Source organism: Scardinius erythrophthalmus (genome assembly GCF_964197995.2).
Source record: "Scardinius erythrophthalmus genome assembly, chromosome: 8".
NCBI classification, from domain to species: domain Eukaryota; kingdom Metazoa; phylum Chordata; class Actinopteri; order Cypriniformes; family Leuciscidae; genus Scardinius; species Scardinius erythrophthalmus.
Window position 1 is genome coordinate 5,894,325 of NC_138228.1, and position 18,275 is coordinate 5,912,599.

Sequence of the window (18,275 nt, forward strand, 5' to 3'; positions counted from 1 at the left end):
TTACCTCTAAAGAAAGACATCCAGCCATCATTGCTTTCCAAAATCGATTTTCTGGAGAAGAAATGGTGAGAAGGCTATCATGAGTCCTGTGTCGTGCCGACAGTGAAGCGTCCTGAGATCATTCATGTGTGGGGGCGCTTTTCATCCAAGGTAGCAGCTCTCTCACAATTCGGCCAACAACAACAACAAAAAAACCACCCAGGAATAAAGAATGATATCAAAACATCCTGCAAGAGCAACTTCTCCCAACGCTCCAGGAGCAATTTGGTGATGATCCGTGAATTTTCCAGCATGATAGAGCGTCATTTCACAAGGCAAGAGTGATAATGGATGTTATCCATGTTATATTATCTCTGAGATCTTTGCATAGAAAAAATGGATCAGTGGCCAGGCAACTCACTGGATCTTAAAGGGATAGTTCACTTTGAAATAAAATTTTGGTATGTTTTAGCTTACCTCAAGGGCATCCAAGATGTAGGTGTCTTTTTTTTCCGCAGTAGTTTCAATTTTGATATTTTTAGGTCAAACCGTTCTCGTCTGTCAGTCGTATAATGCAGGTCTATGGTCACTGTCTCAAAGAGCATGCACAGAGTCCAAATTAAAACAATTCCCCATCGTAAGTACACATTGATGGCCTAAGACACGAAACGAGCGGTTTGTGTGAGAAAACGAACAGTATTTATATCGTTTTTAGCTCTTATGCACAGCCACGTCCAAGTGATCTGAGGGCGCGCGCGCTTCTTGCTGTGTGACGTGTGCGCAGACTGGTGCATAGATATGTACACTAGATGTCGCCTTGGCTACGGCAGTTCATTGGAACGAATGTCTTTAAGGCGACATCTAGTGTATATGCACCAGTCTGCGCACACGTCACACACCAGGATGCGCGCGCGCCCTCAGATCACTTGGATGTGGCTGTGTATAAGAGCTAAAAACAATATAAATACTGTTCGTTTTCTCACACAAAACGCTCGTTTCGTGTCTTAGGCCATCAATGTGTACTTACGATGGGGAATTGTTTAATTTGGACTCTGTGCATGCTCTTTGAGACAGTGACCATAGACCTGCATTATACAACTGACAGACGAGAACGGTTTGACCTAAAAATATCAAAATTGAAACTACTGTGGAAAAAAAGACACCTACATCTTGGATGCCCTTGAGGTAAGCTAAAACATACCAAAATTGTATTTCAAAGTGAACTATCCCTTTAATCCCATTATCAGGGGGTAACAGTTTGGCCCAAGGACCAGATGTTTGAAAGAAGACCCGGAGTCAGAATTATAATAAACTGAAGAAAAGTTTTACTGAAGATAGTTTGCAGTTTCATCAGCAGAAGTCAGCTCCAAGACTCACACAGGAGTCCGTAGGCCGCGTAGATCACAGCAGTTATACCATACACCAAGGTCCTTGCTTCAGGTTGCTGTTTCTGATTGGCTAAGACGAACACATATAGTCTAAGCAAATTTCCACACATGGATAGATAGAAGAGGATGTCGCCATTAGTCAGGATAGTTGTCGCACCGCACGATTCCTAGATTTAGGTCTGCGGTGACTTCGGAGGTCAGAGAAAGGCGTCTTCGGGTCTGTTGTTGCATGCCGAAGTGTCCCATAGCTCCTAAAGACCTGCACAGAACATCCAAGGTTGAAGAGGGCCTGAGCCAACTATCATCAGGACAAACTACCAAAACATACTTATAATACATTCCCTCAGGAAGAAGTACAGAAACTATTCACTTTAATTTCTAGAGAAATACACATGATAGAGGTACAGTTCTGTAAATCAGGAGAAGTCATGTATAGTTGGACCCCTGTAACCTTAACTCGTCAGCTAGAAACAGATATATAGACAACACATGTTGAGGGTCACATCAGAATGTACCTGAAAGCAGCTGGTTAACACTCACAGCAAACATATGATTAAAAGTATATTTGAATCACTCACTGAATAGAGATTTGATTTATGTAGAAATGCTTATCCTTGATTATTAATCACTCATTACACATTGAAGCAGCAGTGGATTTCAATCCACCCCCTTCACCATAGAGAAGGCGAGTGGACAAGCAGAAGTCCTCGAATTGTGATCAACTCTGAGCACTAATAAGGTCAACACTGTAAATATGCACTCTTTGCATATTGAAAGTTTTTGCCAATAGGTTTGTGTGTATGTGTTTGAATTTACTATGTTTTGTCTGAAGAATGTCCTGTAATTATGTATGACTGCTATGGCAAAAACAATTTACATTAATAAAGTACAGTATTAACATGGGGCAGCTCCAGTCGACACTGCTGAGACGGACGATGTCTCACCTCTTATGAACACTATGACTGGGAATAAGGTCTCTAGCAGTGATCAGACTGACTCCCGACAATGCCTTCGGATATACTTCAATCACAGAGGATTCCCATCGACGATCAGAGCACAAGAGTTTTTATAGAATTCATTACATCAGTTGTTTTCTCCAGGATGAATGGTTCTTCATTCTGTTACTAGGTAAAAGTAAATTTTGATTTCTTGATTACTTCAGCTTGTTACTCAAGTCATGAGGTTATATATTTAGATTCAGATGGCTGTATAGTTTTCTTTCCTCTTTTACACACACTGAATTTGGCTCACTTGTTGTTGGAGACCTTTAGCTTTCAAAAGCATATAAATGTTAATCCTGCAGAAAAGGGAATGTTAGTTATGATTAATTAAAAATTTACTCCACAGTATGTATGTATGTATGTCTCATGTCTGCATCCATCCATCCATCCGTGTCTGTCTGTCTATCTGACCAACTTTTGGCAATGGCTGTAGATTAAGAGTAAATATTTATATCATAAAACACAGTGATAATACATTACCATTATTAGTATTGCATATAAAATGATCTTTAAAGTTTCTGGAGCTGCATTTTCTGCAAAATGTAAATGCCACTTAATAATAGATATAACACTAATCAAAATGTATATAGTTGTAGAGGACGTTTTGGTACTAATACAAGTTCTCAAGGTGGTACAAAGTCTAGGAAAAGCTACAAAATACAGTTCCTGGAATAATTGTAAAATGCTACAAAGGGCATTACAAAAAACCTTTTTAATTCAACAAGGACCTGATTGAGACCATAGTAGGTCTCTTTTTCTTTTGGTAATAGTTCAAGGTTTCATTTGTGTATGGCAATAAAAAAGCTAAAGATAGAGCGAGGTGGAAGCTCATTATCCAGCAACAACAAAAGACCTTGAGTGACAGATGTAATAAACGTACATTTTCTTTATTCCAAAAAGATAACGATGCAGTTCCATAACAATAACATTTCTCAATAAAATATTTACACACACATTTTAAAAGTACATTAACATCCCTTCAGAGGCATTTTGTATACCATTCGTCAGACAGCTGAAGCCACTAGCAGCTTACTGGATATTTACTTCTAATAGCATGGCAACACGATTCTCATCTGGAGACGTGAATAACAAATGATTCATGTTTGCCACTTGCCGTCATCATATTTAGCGAGAGCTTGTTTTTTAATGAGAGGAACAGAACACACAGTAACAGCCGTGCCTATTCTGAACTACTAGCTAGGATTAGTTTGGTTCTCTGTCCAAGACATTATATTCTCAGGACAGTAAGAGGAGATTTGAGCTATGAACCTGTTCGCAAGTAAAGACAACGAAGAGACTAAATCAAAACTGGGTTGATTTTGAGCCATGTATAAGCTAAATGTGAAAACCTAATTAAACCTAAGAAAGAGGAACTGCTACTTCTGTCCACATACTGTACTCAAACAAACTCCACTGAAGCTCTATCATATACAGTGTGGAAACGACCAACAAGCATGGCACTCAACATTTAACAGAAATTTCCTGTGTAGATTCTTGCTAAAAATATTGCTTCCTATCCAATCAAGTAATGCGCTTAAAGTTATAAAATGCTTCCAATTCTATTATGCTTCTAGCGGAAGATGTCACCGTTGTAACTAATGGACACTTTCAAAAATAATAGCAAGTACACACAAGGCAGCAAATGTGTAATTACACACACACGCCTCATTTTGATTTTGCAGTTTGTCTCAGCAGAACTCGCACAATGACTCAGACAATAAACATGCAAGTGATTCCACAAACCTAACCTACTGTATGCAAAGACGTCCGGGCAGGCCAATAAATAAGCAACTGGAAAACTGCAAATCAACAAGAAAATATATTTGCACAGAATATAGTTCTTTTGAGGAATACAAACAACTGGCAGTGTGCCAACGTGTGGAACGCTTGTGCAGTTTAGCATAATAAGGCAATATTAGGGAGACGTGAGGGAAAATACTGCTACATTGCTTGTTTAAATGAATGAAACATGCCAGTGTGCTACAAAACCATATTCTGTGGCGTTACTACTAAAAGAAAAAGGCCTTTCTTGTTCATATGCACTTCGAAATCTTGATGAAAACGAACATGACAGTAAGAAAAATGAAAAAAAGTTCCTGAAACAGTGCAACTACAGGGGGTTTCGAGATCATTGCACCAACTAGCTAACCAATCAAACTAACCTGTTGTGTCTGTCATCCATAAGGATCATATCATTCCTGTATGAGAACTCAGTTGTTCCTGGTTCAGTGATACAGCGGACACAGATACACCAACCGGTTACAATGCTTTTACCGCTCAAATACTGAATGACCTGCACGGAAAACACACATTCTAGTGTTTACACGCACGTCACATGACTACAAGCTCAAAGTAATTGGCATTATGACATGAAATGATTGACAGTTTTGTTGATGACAAAGCTACAGACAGTTACGCCAGCATTTCCAGCTCGGCTACGGTGTGCAATACTTCACGTGATAAACGCTGAATGAGGAGGGCTACGCTGTGTGTCAGAAATAAAAATGGAATTCATTTGACCAGATTGTGAGCATTTCCCATAGAAAAAAAAAGAAGTTTGCTCTGTGAAGGCAAACTCCTGTGTTGTGTGTAAGTTGAAATTAAAACAAGGCCTGGTTGCAGTGAGGCTCAACGCCAGATGAACAGGTTGATGTTGTTTGAATGTGTCACTGTTCAAAGCTTCAGATGGAAATTCCAGCGGCCCGTCACCAGGTGTGTGTGTGTGTGTGGTAATGGTGTGTGCGGGGCTCTCAGATCTTCTTGGGCCGGCGTCCCAGATGGTAGTAGTAGGACAGCGTGACAGTGAGGAAGAATATGCGACTGAGGAGGAGGAGGATGGCAGTGTTTGGCAGGAAGCCCAGTTCCATCAGTGTGACGGAGGTCACTGTAACAGACAAGTGTACAAACACATTCATGATCCAAATATAAAGAGAGTTTTGAGGAAACACATGAATTATAAGCACAATGACTAATTAGATTTAAGATATTATTCGGTAAGATATTTCAATGTTTTTGAAAGAAGTCTCTTATGCTCACCAGGGCTGCATTTACTTGATCGAAATACAGAAAAAACTGTAATATTGTAAAATAACTGTTTCCTATTTGAATATATTTTAAAATGTAATTTATTCCTGTGATCAAAGCTGAATTTTCATCATCATTACTCCAGTCTTCAGTGTCACATGATCCTTCAGAAATCATTCAAATATGCTCATTACTGCTCAATAATTTATTATTATTATTATCAATGTTGAATACAGTGTTTTCATGATTCTTTGATGAATAGAAAGTTCAAAAGAACTAAACATTTTTTGTAAGATTATAATTGTCTTCACTGTCACTTTTGATTCATTTAAAGAATCCTTTCAATATAAATTTCTTAAAAAAAAAAAAAAAAAAAAAAAACCTATTGACCCTAATCTTTTGAAATGCTATGTAGTTCTCTGGAATCCTCGATTCCGATTGGTCAATTGTGGCAGTATATTTGTATAATGACCCCGACCCTTAACCTATTTCACCTTGTCCATTAAACCACATCAGTGTATTCTGTTGTTGATATTACTCTGTTCTCTTTTTATCCTATCTCAGCGTAATTGGATACATCAGGCTTCTCAAAACAATTACTTTCACTGTGTGTAATAAAAACGATATTGGAGGGCAATTTTAATATGCTGTATTTGGTGAGCATAAAACTCAGGAGACTCCAGAAAATGAAAACTTCACTCAGAAGAACTGGTAAGAGACAAAAAGCTGGATGGGAGGAGGACATGTTTACATTGTTAATAATAAAAAAAAAAGTTAATAAAGTTAATAAAAATAGTTTATTAATATCATTTATAAAGCAAGATTTAAAAAACAGATAAAGAAAACTATTTTAACATACATTTTTCAGGGCCATTTATTAATTTATTTGGCAAGTAGTCATGTAATAGGTGGATTATTTTTGCACTACCATATTTGGGACAACTGCTCAATATAAACTATTTTACTACTATATATACATAAATACATGTACTGTATTTGAATGAATCCATTGAGAGACCACAACCACTAGAGGGCAGTGCCATCATTACATTACAGGGCTGACAAAATACAGCATGCACAAGACTCTAGCTCTCACTAATACAAACCTAAAAACTGGATGGCGAAGTAGCAGGCCTCGCTAAGTAATGTCCACTGGATGATAACCTTCTCAGCAGTGTACAAGCCATTCCACATGATCAGAGAGAGGCCTGCCAAAAAGAGGGCAAACATATGCACTACTGTTCAAAAGTTTGGATCAGTAAGATTTTTTTTAAAGAAATTAACACTATTTCAAATAAATCCAGTTCCTCTTGAACTTACTATTCTAATTCATCAAAGAAAGCTTATCATGGTTTCCACAAAAATACTAAGCAGCACAAATGTTTTCAACATTTATAATAAGGATCATGTGACACTAAAGACTTGCATCACATGAATAAATTACATTTTTAAATATATTTAAACAGAAAAAAGTCACTCTAAATTTAATTAATATTTCACAATTTTAAAGTACATTTTACTGTGTTTTTGCTCAAATAAATGCAGCCTTGGTGAGCAGAAGAGACTTCTGTCAAAAATATTTTTAAAAAATCCTACTGACTCCAAACTTTAGATTTTCTTTTAGAAGTTGCAACTGCTAAACAAACATTCAAACAAACCCTGTGTGTCACATTGTGCCACAACATCATTTAGATGAAATGAGTTCGCTTCACAGTTCTATAAAATATAATATAAATAAACAGTTCTGTCATGAAACTCTAGATGGCGTAGGCTATCTGCTTGCAATCACATCGTTCTCTATAGGGCACAGCTGATGTATCCTGCTGTATCGGCAGCCAATGAGCTTTCTGCTCATCTTTCAAATACTTGGTCAGTGTTCAGGGTTTCAGAAACCCTCCACCTTCCCCAGCTCCACCTGTATAGATCTGCTATGGGTAATTCATGTATGCTATCGTACAGCGGTAGCATGTCTTGCTCAAAGCAGCGTTTTGTTTATGAGCAGTAGCAAGTCTCTGTCATGTTGAGTCATGTTTAGTTAATTTTCTAAGTTTAAACCAATGAGTAATAGAAGTAAATTTTAGAAATGGCAGATAAAAACAGAAGGAGAAAAAAAGTGCAAAAAAAAGAGAAAAGAAATGAGTGAGATGACACAAATGTTCACTGTTCCACTGAGCAGAACTTAACGGTAAATAATCACTGGATGGATGGATGGATGGATGGATGGATGGAAAATCCTTCCTGTACACCTTGAGATACCAAAGAACAGTGGCTGTCATGCACTGACAGACTTAGCAATTACCAGGAGGATTAGATGAGTAATATTTAAAACATGTCTCATCTATTTAATTTTTGAAGGAAAGATGTGAAAAGGAAGCAGGTAAAGAGGGGAATAATTGCACTGCTAATCTGTGCAAATTTGTTGTCTGCAGTGGGCCAGAAAGAGTTTGATTTAATGTGCAATTACATGAATGAGCAGCGGAGAGCGTGCAGCCCTGCAGGGAATGTTTCCTTCTCGCTTCTCTTCACAATCCACTGGCTGACTGGCCATTAAAACACAAAAATATTTCCTAAGAGCCCCCTGAGAAGAAGAGTTGTCCGTTTACGGCCCATCAGTAGATGCACTGACCACATGACAATGTCTAACTAAGGCTGTGAGAGATTGTTAGGTAATGCTGTGTTATTAAAAATTACAGAATGACATGATTATGACTTACTGAGAATGGCCCCTCCATAGAGACGTATAGAGACACTGGTGGCTGTTTGCTCCTGGTCAAATACAACCTCATACAGCTGGTTGGGGAAAGCTAGGGCCTATAAATCACACACACAAAACCACTTAATGATGACTAGACTCATTGTGATACTGAAGATAGTAAGAAAGCAATGCTCCTGAGAACATATGGAGCTTCAGGTACTGAAACTCACCATAAGGGCCATGACCGTGAAAACCACAGCAGAGAAGAGAATCCATAACCTTGAGAAAGAAAAAAGAGTCAGTAGAAAAACAGCAAACTTTGATTGCTTATTCTCAATTCTAAAATGCCATGGGCAGTTTAGCAATGCTATAAAGAGGGATTTAAAAACCTGAGACCAAATATCTGGGATTCAAAATTGCATTGAAAGGGATACTCCACTTTTTTTGGAAATAGGCTCATTTTACAACTCCCCCAGAGTTAAACAGTTGAGTTTTACCGTTTTCGAATCCATTCAGTCGATCTCCGGGTCTGGTGGTACCACTTTTAGCATAGCTTAGCATAGATCATTGAATCGGACAGGACCATTAGCATCTCTCTAAAAAAAATGACCAAAGAGTTTCGATATTTTTCCTATTTAAAACTTGACTCTTCTGTAGTTACATCGTGTACTAAGACTGACGGAAAATTAAAAGTTGCGATTTTCTAGGCTGATATGGCTAGGCTATACTCTCATTCCTGCGTAATAATCAAGAAACTTTGCTGCCGTACCATGAGTGCAGCAGGCGTAATGATACGACGCAGCGCATGAACAGTCGACCCTATAGTCTACCGAGCTGGGGACTATTTTCAGGCGCTGCGTCATATCAGTACGCCTGCTGGACCCATGGTACCGAGTTCGGCTGAATGGATTCGAATACGGGAAAACTCAACTGTTTAACTCTGGAGGAGTTGTAAAATGAGCCTATTTCCAAAAAAGTGAAGTATCCCTTTAAACCTGGAAGGAAACTGAAAGAAACTTTGATTTAGACTATTTGTTGGCTGCTGTATAATAAAAGGATGTCATCATGACGCCATTAAAATAAACCATTCACTTGTTTCTGCTGCTGGGAACCTTCTAAAGTCTGAACAGAGACACAAACCAGCTGTTTATACTGGACGCCTCAAAGCAAACGTTTTTCACTCTTCCGACTGTCCTGTTGACGTCAGACTCAAGTGTGTGGAGTGTCAGAAACTGAACGTGCATCAGTATACTGTATCAGTGTAGACAGCATCTGGGTTTATTGATGTGACGCTCACATCCAGTGTTGCAAATGTCAGCCGTTAAGCGACTGAACGCCAGTGGGCGGGGTTTATGTGTGATGATGCATAAGTATTCGTCGATGTCTTGCTCTGGGGGCAGTCATATGCAAATGTTTTATTTATAATGATGACGTTTTAAGCTATAAAACTTGGAGGGTGTTTTAATGGTACAAAGACCTCTTATATGTCAAATGATCAAGGCAAAAGTGATTTTATCATATTACAACTCCTTTAATATAAAATGAAAATATTAATTCTTTCCCCGACAGTGTTTTTGAAAAAAGTTGCAAGCCAGAGCCAGCATTTTTTAAGTTTGATGTTGAAGTTTCATGGCCCCCAGAATATTCTGTTATATGAATATCTGAACATGAAATATACATGCATCAAAAGAAAGAATAACACACAAAAAGTTTTATTCTAGCTTCATGGTTTCTTTTTTTTAGCAATACTTGAATGTCTAAGTTTCATAAAATAAAATAAAAACAACATTTTGAGCAAAAAGCTGAGAAAAATCAAGTTTTTGTCAAAGACTACGTCTGAATGGGATTCTGAATGGGGAACTGCTTCACAGTCCTGTAGTTCATCCTGGGTCGATATTTCATTCGTTAACATTAGGCATGTTTTATTTATATGGTGTTTATTGTTGATGATTGCATTATTTTACATATGCATCTGCTTATGCTATCGCTTGTTTATGCTTGTTCTTCACCTGTGTTTTGATCAGGAGATTCTGTATTCTTTCAGAAGATGCGTAATAGTGCCCTCTACCTTATAACAGTGAAAACATGGAAAGCCGGGGAAACAGTTAATGAGAAATATTTTAGATTGTACCCTATTTTAGGTAACAAATACATTTGTAACTTTGACTATACGACACTTTTTACAGAAGGTCAGATAAATGAATAAGACATATTTTAGATTCTACCCTATTTTTAGGGAACTAATTAAATAAATAACATGAACAGAACATAAACTAAAACATTGACCATTTTTACAGACAATAGTGCAAATTATGAATCCATTCCAGAAATATGTTGTGTCACTGAATGGTGTGAAATTCAAACTGAGGTATGGAGACTTCACAAATGACACAGCTAATGCACATAAATTAGGAGCTAATAATATTGCAGGGGATTCTTCTTGCATAAATCATTTGCATTAGTGTCCAAAGACAGACAAAACGCTACACGTTACTGAAACAGAACCTGAATTTGTACAATCAGGTTCAGGGTTCAGCTGGTTCAGCTGTGGCCTGTCAAAATAACTGTGCTTTAATTAAAAGCCTGCTATTTTCTGCACTGTTGACCCAAGGCAGAATTATATAAATGAGGTGAATGAGAGCAATCTCCCCTAACCACCACAGTGCAGAGAGAGTGGCAGAACAGCACAGGGATGTTGTCTTACCTCAGTCCCACAGGCTCTCGAACCGCAAACTTGATCTCATTCCCCAGCATCTGACTGATCTGAGAGAGAAGAGGAGGAAGTGAAGTGAGGAATAAAGAAAGATGCGGGGAGAGAGATATAGACACGAGGGAGAAAAACGAGACACTCAGAATAATAACAAACTGTCACATCCAGCAGAAGAGTCATTTGCAACAGAAACGTCCCATCTAAATTCACTTCGGATGAACAAAAACAACTAAATCAGTCTGAAGCATGATGAATTAATAGTGCATGGTGAGTTATCCACAGTGGTGTGGAGCGAATCATTAAAGCATCTTTAATTAAAGTGAAGAAACCTGTTGTCAACTTTGACGTCTGGTGGCCACCGGTGAATGGGTGGATTAATAACACAATATATTTAGCATGAAACCCAATTTGATGATAAATTAGCAAATGCAGCCACCCACACAAAGTCTCTGATGATTTCCAAAGATTCACACATTTTCAGGTTTATGGCTGCCGTTCAATACAACCACCTACTTCTCCATAGCTGTTAAACAAAGATGGCAACACCAATCAAAGTATTGGCAAACTCCTCCTTTGTTTAATCACCTTTTTGAAACGCAAGACATTAATACAAGCCCAACAAAAATATCAATAGTAAAATCAAAATAATAAGTACAATCTTTATGCTAAACACCATTAAGTCCAGGAAATTAAATTTGAATGATGAAATTTATGTAGGATAAGCTAATCTAAACAGATGTGTTTTAAGTTGTGATTTGAATTGATGGAGAGAGTCCAGTCGGCGAATGTGAAGTGGGAGAGAAATCCAGAGCGGCTGTAGGCTCTAGCCCCCATGGTGCCAAGTCTGAATGTTGGTACAGTTAAAATTTCAGCAGTGTTTGAGGAGGATTATAGAGAAGAAGCAGGTCTGAGAGGTATGAGGGAGCAAGGTCATGGAGGGCTTTGAAGTTAAGCAGAAGAATTTTATAGTTAATCCAGTAAGGAACAGGAAGCCAGTGGAGCTGAGTGACGGTACGGATCCACTTGTCCGTGCGACACATCTGTCGCGCCACACTCCACTTTATTCCAATGGGTGATGTCAAGCGACTTTAACGCGCCCGCAAAGCATCCCGGGAAGGTGGCGCTGCATTTGAAAAAATGCTGTGCGTCAAAAAGCTGGCCGATGCCCATCTTTATGCAAATGAATCTGCTGAACGTGACACGGCTATCCAATAGAAGAAGAGCACATGGATTGGAGACTGGGGGAATCATAAGCTGCTGGCTCAAAACCACATACAAATGAGGGAAGGGCTTCAGTCGTGTTGCAAAAGTGGATCCGTACCATAAGAAGCTGGAGGGCTTTGAAGGTAAGCAGGAGAATTGTGTAGTTGATCCGGTAAGGAACAGGAAGCCAGTGGAGCTGAGTAAGAAGCGGTGTGATGTGGTCAGTTGATCCGGTGCGGGTGATAAACTGAGCTGCCGAGTTCTGAATGGATTGGAGGCGATGGAGAAGTTTATTTGTGGAGTTTAAATGAGGAGGGTGTTGCAGAAGTCAATGCGGGATGTGATCAGGGCATGAACAAGGACCTGTGTATTGTGTTGGGAGAGGGAGGGGCGGAGTCTAGAGATGTTGCGGCGGTGAAAGAAAGAGTCCTAGTGATATTGCTGATGTGAGGGCCAAAGGAAAGTGTACTGTCTAGAATGACCCCGAGACTTTTAACTTGGGAAGAAGTGGGAATCGGAGAGCCATCAACTGACATGGTAAACGGGTGACTTTTGGAGAGTGTGGCCTTTGAACCAATGAGGAGAACCTCACTTTTATTTCCATTGAGTTTGAGAAGATTGATTGGCATCCAGTTGCTGATAGCTTGCAGACAGGAGGTCTGGAGGGGGGAAGAGAGGTGTTAGGTTTTGTGGAGAGATAAAGTTGTGTATCGTCAGCATAACAATGAAAACTGATCCCAAAGGAACGGAGAATGTTGCCGAGAGGTAATATATAGATGATAAAAAGCAGTGGTCCCAGCACTGAGCCCTGAGGAACACCATGGGTGACTGTTGTAGATTTTGATGTGACATTTTTTTCCCTGAATGAACCGTTTTCTATTATGTAGATATGACCTGAACCAGACTAGTGCATTGTTAGCGATCCCGATGGCAGCCAGGCGTTCCAAAAGAATTGTATGAGAGATGGTGTCGAAGGCTGCAGTGAGGTTGAGAAGAATTAGGATGGATAAAAGACCATTGTCAGCTGCAAGTAGGAGATCATTTGTGATTTTTACCAGGGCTGTTTCAGTGCTGCGATTGTGGCGAAAACCAGACTGAAAAGGTTTGTAGAGGTTATTGTTGTGCAGGTGGGCTTGAAGTTGAATTGCTATAGTCCGTTCCAAAAGTTTGATGATGAATGGGAGGTTGGAGATTGGGCGATAGTTATTTGGGTCATTAGGATCCAAACCAGGTGTGACAGAAGCAGTTTTGAGAGATGTAGAAACAGTGGAAGTAAGTAGAGAGGAGCTGATTATAGACGTTATGATCGGTAAGACAGAAGGCAGACAGATTTTAACCAGGGCGGTAGGGATGGCTATCATTAGAGGCAAATCACACATTCCCTTATGGCTGCTTAAAACAGTGTCATAAAATATAAGAGCCTTCATTTCTCCTAAAGGAGCATTTTGGTTTCTAAGGAAATATTTTATTTAAAGGGATAGTTCACCCAAAAATGAAAATTCTGTCATTAATTGCTCACCCTCATGTCGTTCCAAACCTGTAAGACTTTCATTCATCTTCGGAACACAAATGAAGATATTTCTAATGAAATCTGAGTGATTTCTGTCCCTCCATTGACAGCTACGCAACTACCACTTTGATGCTTCAAAAGTTCATAAAGAGATTGTTAAACTAATCCATATAAATTGAGCGGTTTAGTCCAAATTTTCTGAAGAGACTTGATCGCTTTATATGATGAACAGATTTAATTTAGGCTGTACACTATCATTCAAAGGTTTGTTAACGTTTTTTAATGTTTTTGTACGAAATATTGTGAAATATTATAGCAATTTTAAATAACTGTTTTCTATTTAAATGTTATTTATTCCTGAGATTGCAATGTTGAATTTTCAGCATCATTACTCCAGTCTTCAGTGTCACATGATCCTTCAGAAATCATTCTAATATGCTGATTTGCTGATCAGAAAACATTGCTAATTATTATCAATGTTCAAAACAGTTGTGCTGCTTAATGTTTTATGTGGAAACTTGAGACATTTTTTCAGGATTTTTTTGATGAATAGAAAGTTTAGAAGAACAGCATTGATTTAAACAGAATTTCTTTGTAAAATTACAAATGTGTTTACTGTCACTTTTGATAAATTTTGATAAAAAATTAATTTATTTAAAAAAAAAAAAAAAAAAAAAAAAAAATCATACTGACCCTAAACTTTTGAAGGGTAGTAGTAGTGTGTATAATCAGCATAACAATTTGAGTCAGAATCAACATGAATGTCAGAACGCAATGAGATGGGAGGTTAGCAGAACCAGAATCACATGCTGGATTGCTATTCTATTGATTTGTGCATCGAAGAAGCATTTTAATTTGAGCCAAGACTCCAGGTTTGCTGATGGATGACATTTTAAATGCTGTGACGGATATGAGTGGGATGTGTTTCTTTTATTCTCATTGGGTGCACATCTAATGTCAATAAAAAGCCAAACCTCCAGAACCCCTCTGTATGGATTTCCTTAAAGACTGTGAAATAAGACAGAATAGGAGTGCAATAACGAGATAAGAAAGAGAAAGCAAGCGTGAGAGACAGAATGGAGGCAGAGAGGTGGGAAAATAAGCATGCAGAGATAAAGAGAGAACACACACTATGAGGGCTGCGGTTGTGCGGATCCCCTGTAGATCCAGCCACAGTGATACAGCAGACGCTGCTGCTGGCCTTCATACTGGGATGTGCTAATGACTCGAAAATAAATTAGATTTGGTGACTGCCAGAATTGTCTAAACAATCACCACAACTTCCAATATCACCCAAAGTAAACAAGAGAAATAATAAGAATTTTTCCATTATATCCGATACTGCCACACAACATGTTTTTCAGCTCAGGCTCTGCTGAGAGACTGTTCAAGTTAATGAAATGACAACACAATACCACAATATCTTTCAAAGAGCAGACAGATGGACTTATTTTCCGGGATTAGAGTGTGAAGAGTGCTGAAAGAGCATAGAGTAAAATAAGATTTCTGCATGACAAGACAAGAAATGCCTAGCCATAAAACACAATGAATAATAAATATAATGTAACTAAACATAGAATGGGGTGCAAATATCAAAATACAAGGCCCGCTCACAAGGACGAAAACTATAATGATAAAAATAAAGATACAGTTCTAAAAACGTTCTAAATATAAAAGAATATCAGAGTTCACACCAAATATGACGGCACAGAGACACAATACCGTTGGAATCACTTTCAGAATTATTTTTTCCAACTGATGAATGATTAAAAACATTGACAGCCAATCAGAATCCATCCTCCCTTAACGAGTTTAAAGCAGCAGACAACGTAAACGCTTATCATAAACAGAATGATATCGCCAGCTGGTGTGGACGCTAATATAGTTATTGTTCTTTGTGTGAACGGGCCTTTTGTAACATGTAAAAGCAAATAAAAGTTAAATGTAAAAGTAAAATGAAGAAATCTTTCTGAAGAAATGAGGAAATTATTCTGAACTGTTTTGTTGCATTCTGACAAAAATAATGCAGAAATTGTGACACTGATCATTGATCTTTGTACAGAAGGTCAGATGTTGTTCAAATAATTTGATCAGATTGTATATCTTGAAAAATGGGTTGTTCAAAAGAAAAAAAGGACATAAATAAGATTACTTCATGTATTCATGTTTTCTTGGTTTTCAGCTTGACAACACAGCATTAAAAATATATTTTGAGCCGCTAATCCCACTCCTACCTCGAAACATACCCATAAGCATTTCTTAAAAATATAAAAAGTACAGTTATAAAGAAAAAACATAACAGACAGACAAGAGTAATCAAAATAACTTGTTTATCTAAAAAAAAGAAGTCAAAAGCGGTACCAAAAGAAGTCCAAATGGCGATGTGTTGCAGTTGCAGTCCTATGTGTGTAATAGATCAAGATGCATTTAACTCTTTGCATTTGTAAAAGAGGAAATTATTTTTTAAATATTTTTAAATAGATTTTAGAGCAGCCTCTCCTACAATGCGTAACAGGCAATTAAGTAAAGTCATGGCTATTTATTGTAAAAACTGACCAAAAAACAGTATAAAAGTATTACAAACATCTTGTGTTGCATTCCAAGTCTTCTGAAGCAATACGAACAGAGTGGAACTTGTATCCTCTTTTAGATTATATAATACACAAATGGTTTAGGGGTAGGGGTTGGGTTACGCACTCAAAATAGTGTAAATAAAAAAAATCCAAGGAAATGTAAAGAAAATGATGCTGGCTGGTTAAATTGAAAATCACACCCCAACGTATGTCATAATGGCAAAACTATACCTCCATTCATGAGGATAAAAGTCCCATGACCATCACGCCTGTGTATGACACCAAAGGTCTCTAATTGAAAGTCTTTCCTGCACGTCGAAAAAGGACTCTAAAGGGGTACCCCGTGCTAACAAGTGGCGGCGAGGGGTCCTAAGCAAGCGTCAATATGTGACAAGTTAGGAATGAGAATGTGTTGACATGCCGAACCACCATTTCTAAATTGTTAAAGTGGGATTATAACCTAAGAAGCATTATTAAAAATCCCATTAATGAGTTAAGACACCTTAAAAATTCTGCCAAATCAACAGTAAAGTCGGTATGTTCAACTTTAATCGATCTGTGAAAGAAAGTGTGCTAACTTTCTCAATTACAGTGTGGATCGGCAGCTCCACCGTTCAGCAGAGAAGTTAGAGCACTTATATAGTGCAGTCTGCCTCAAATTATAGGTCGTGATCTTTCCACCATTGATGACATTTACGTCTCACGTTTGCAGAGAAAAGGTCTAACCAGTTCTAAAAGATCTCACAAATCCGGCCGGACACCTCTAGAAACGCTTCAGAGCCACGCGTTTTTGTTCATGCTCTAAAAGGCACAATATGTAACTTTTTTGCTTTAAAAATAGCAAAAATCACTATATCTATGTTATATATTTTTTTTAGTTGTGTACTTACATTATCCCGACTGTTTCCACAACTTTCAAACCAGGAGAAATTTGTAATTTAATTCGAAGACACGGACCGTTTCTTTATTTCCGTTTTGTCGCCGTCAATGGCGTCATATCCGCGTTGTCCCTGGTTTCCGCTCGTACTGCCATAGTAACCAGAGCTATGAACCAGAGCCCTCTGATAGTAACCAAGGCGACAGAGGTGGACAACTGTGTATTTCGTAATGCCTATCTGCACGCTGTTGTTGTTTCGTTCAAACATTATGGAGCATAGCAAGCAGACTTTGGATAAAAAAGGAGAACTAAAACGAGAATCAATATCAGCGCTGTGTTTTCGAGATGCCGAGAGCTCCACGTCCGAGACTTCGAACGCTCCTACATGTACTTGATTAAACAGGTGAGCACATTTACATAAAACTAATCAATGTTATATAGTTCAACAATGATAAAATGTTAGAATATGATCTGTATGTTATTCTAATGTTGATCTAGTTTACTGCTAGTCTCATACAGACAGACTAACACATAAATTTCAACACATTCAAATGCAGTTTATTGTGCTAGTGTAATGTTAGACCAAGTGAAACAGCGCTGCGTTACCTCACAAGTTTAATTTGTCTAATAAACTGACCTGTGAGTTGTAATTCTGCACTTGCGTGTAGTTCGGTAGAATGAAATGTCCATATTCCTTTTATATCCGCGGGACTCGCGTCGCGTGTGGAGCTGATTGCTGTCTCTTAGCAATCCCGAACTGCTTCATATCACAGTCATGATAAAAACATCTATGTATTTACTCATCCATAAACATTATTAGATCGGTCGGCTTGACGTTGACGACAAGATCCATAATTCTTAGCAAATGTTGCATCATCAAACTACACCTTTGTTATTGTAAAGAGGTTAGGGACCCCTAGCGGCAAAAAAATCCATACTGTACGTTTAATTCCTCTGGTATTAATGCATCTGTATTTCGATGGGATATATACTTTATGTATGCATGTGTTTTTCTCATTTTTTGTATTTATATGCTTTTATTGTATTTTAGTGCATGTTATTATTGTTGATGAGCTCACCAGGAAAAATTCCAGACAACTAGGTTATGGCAATAAATAAAATAAAATGTATCTGCGATTTACAATGATAACAAAGAAGTTACATCACTAAGTAGAAACTTCTGCTTCCAGGTCAGAGATGTACAACTGTAGTGATGATAAGACTACATTCAATTTAAATCCAATCGAGTTTTAATTTGAGAGCTGTCATATTTCATTAAGATTCACAGCAGTAAAGATTTCAGGCTGTAACGCGT

The 18,275-nt window shown here is 38.1% G+C and overlaps 1 protein-coding gene across 6 annotated transcripts in view; it reads right to left on the minus strand.

The window, feature by feature from the left end:
• Positions 1–3,061: 3,061 nt before the first annotated feature.
• tp53i11b (tumor protein p53 inducible protein 11b) overlaps positions 3,062–18,275 on the minus strand; it is a 56,934-nt gene continuing 41,720 nt past the window's right edge. For 2 of the 6 annotated variants that reach the window (XM_081371834.1, XM_081371835.1), the window contains 5 exons: positions 10,792–10,850; positions 8,318–8,366; positions 8,107–8,203; positions 6,499–6,600; positions 3,236–5,252 (listed from right to left, as the gene is read on the minus strand). In XM_081371834.1, the coding sequence (XP_081227960.1) occupies positions 5,119–5,252; positions 6,499–6,600; positions 8,107–8,203; positions 8,318–8,366; positions 10,792–10,850 (441 nt within the window). In that variant the 3' untranslated portion in view covers positions 3,236–5,118. Of the gene's footprint in view, positions 5,253–6,498; positions 6,601–8,106; positions 8,204–8,317; positions 8,367–10,791; positions 10,851–18,275 lie in introns of all 6 variants that reach the window. The other 4 variants (XM_081371837.1, XM_081371838.1, XM_081371836.1 and 1 more) reach the window with 3 other exon arrangements.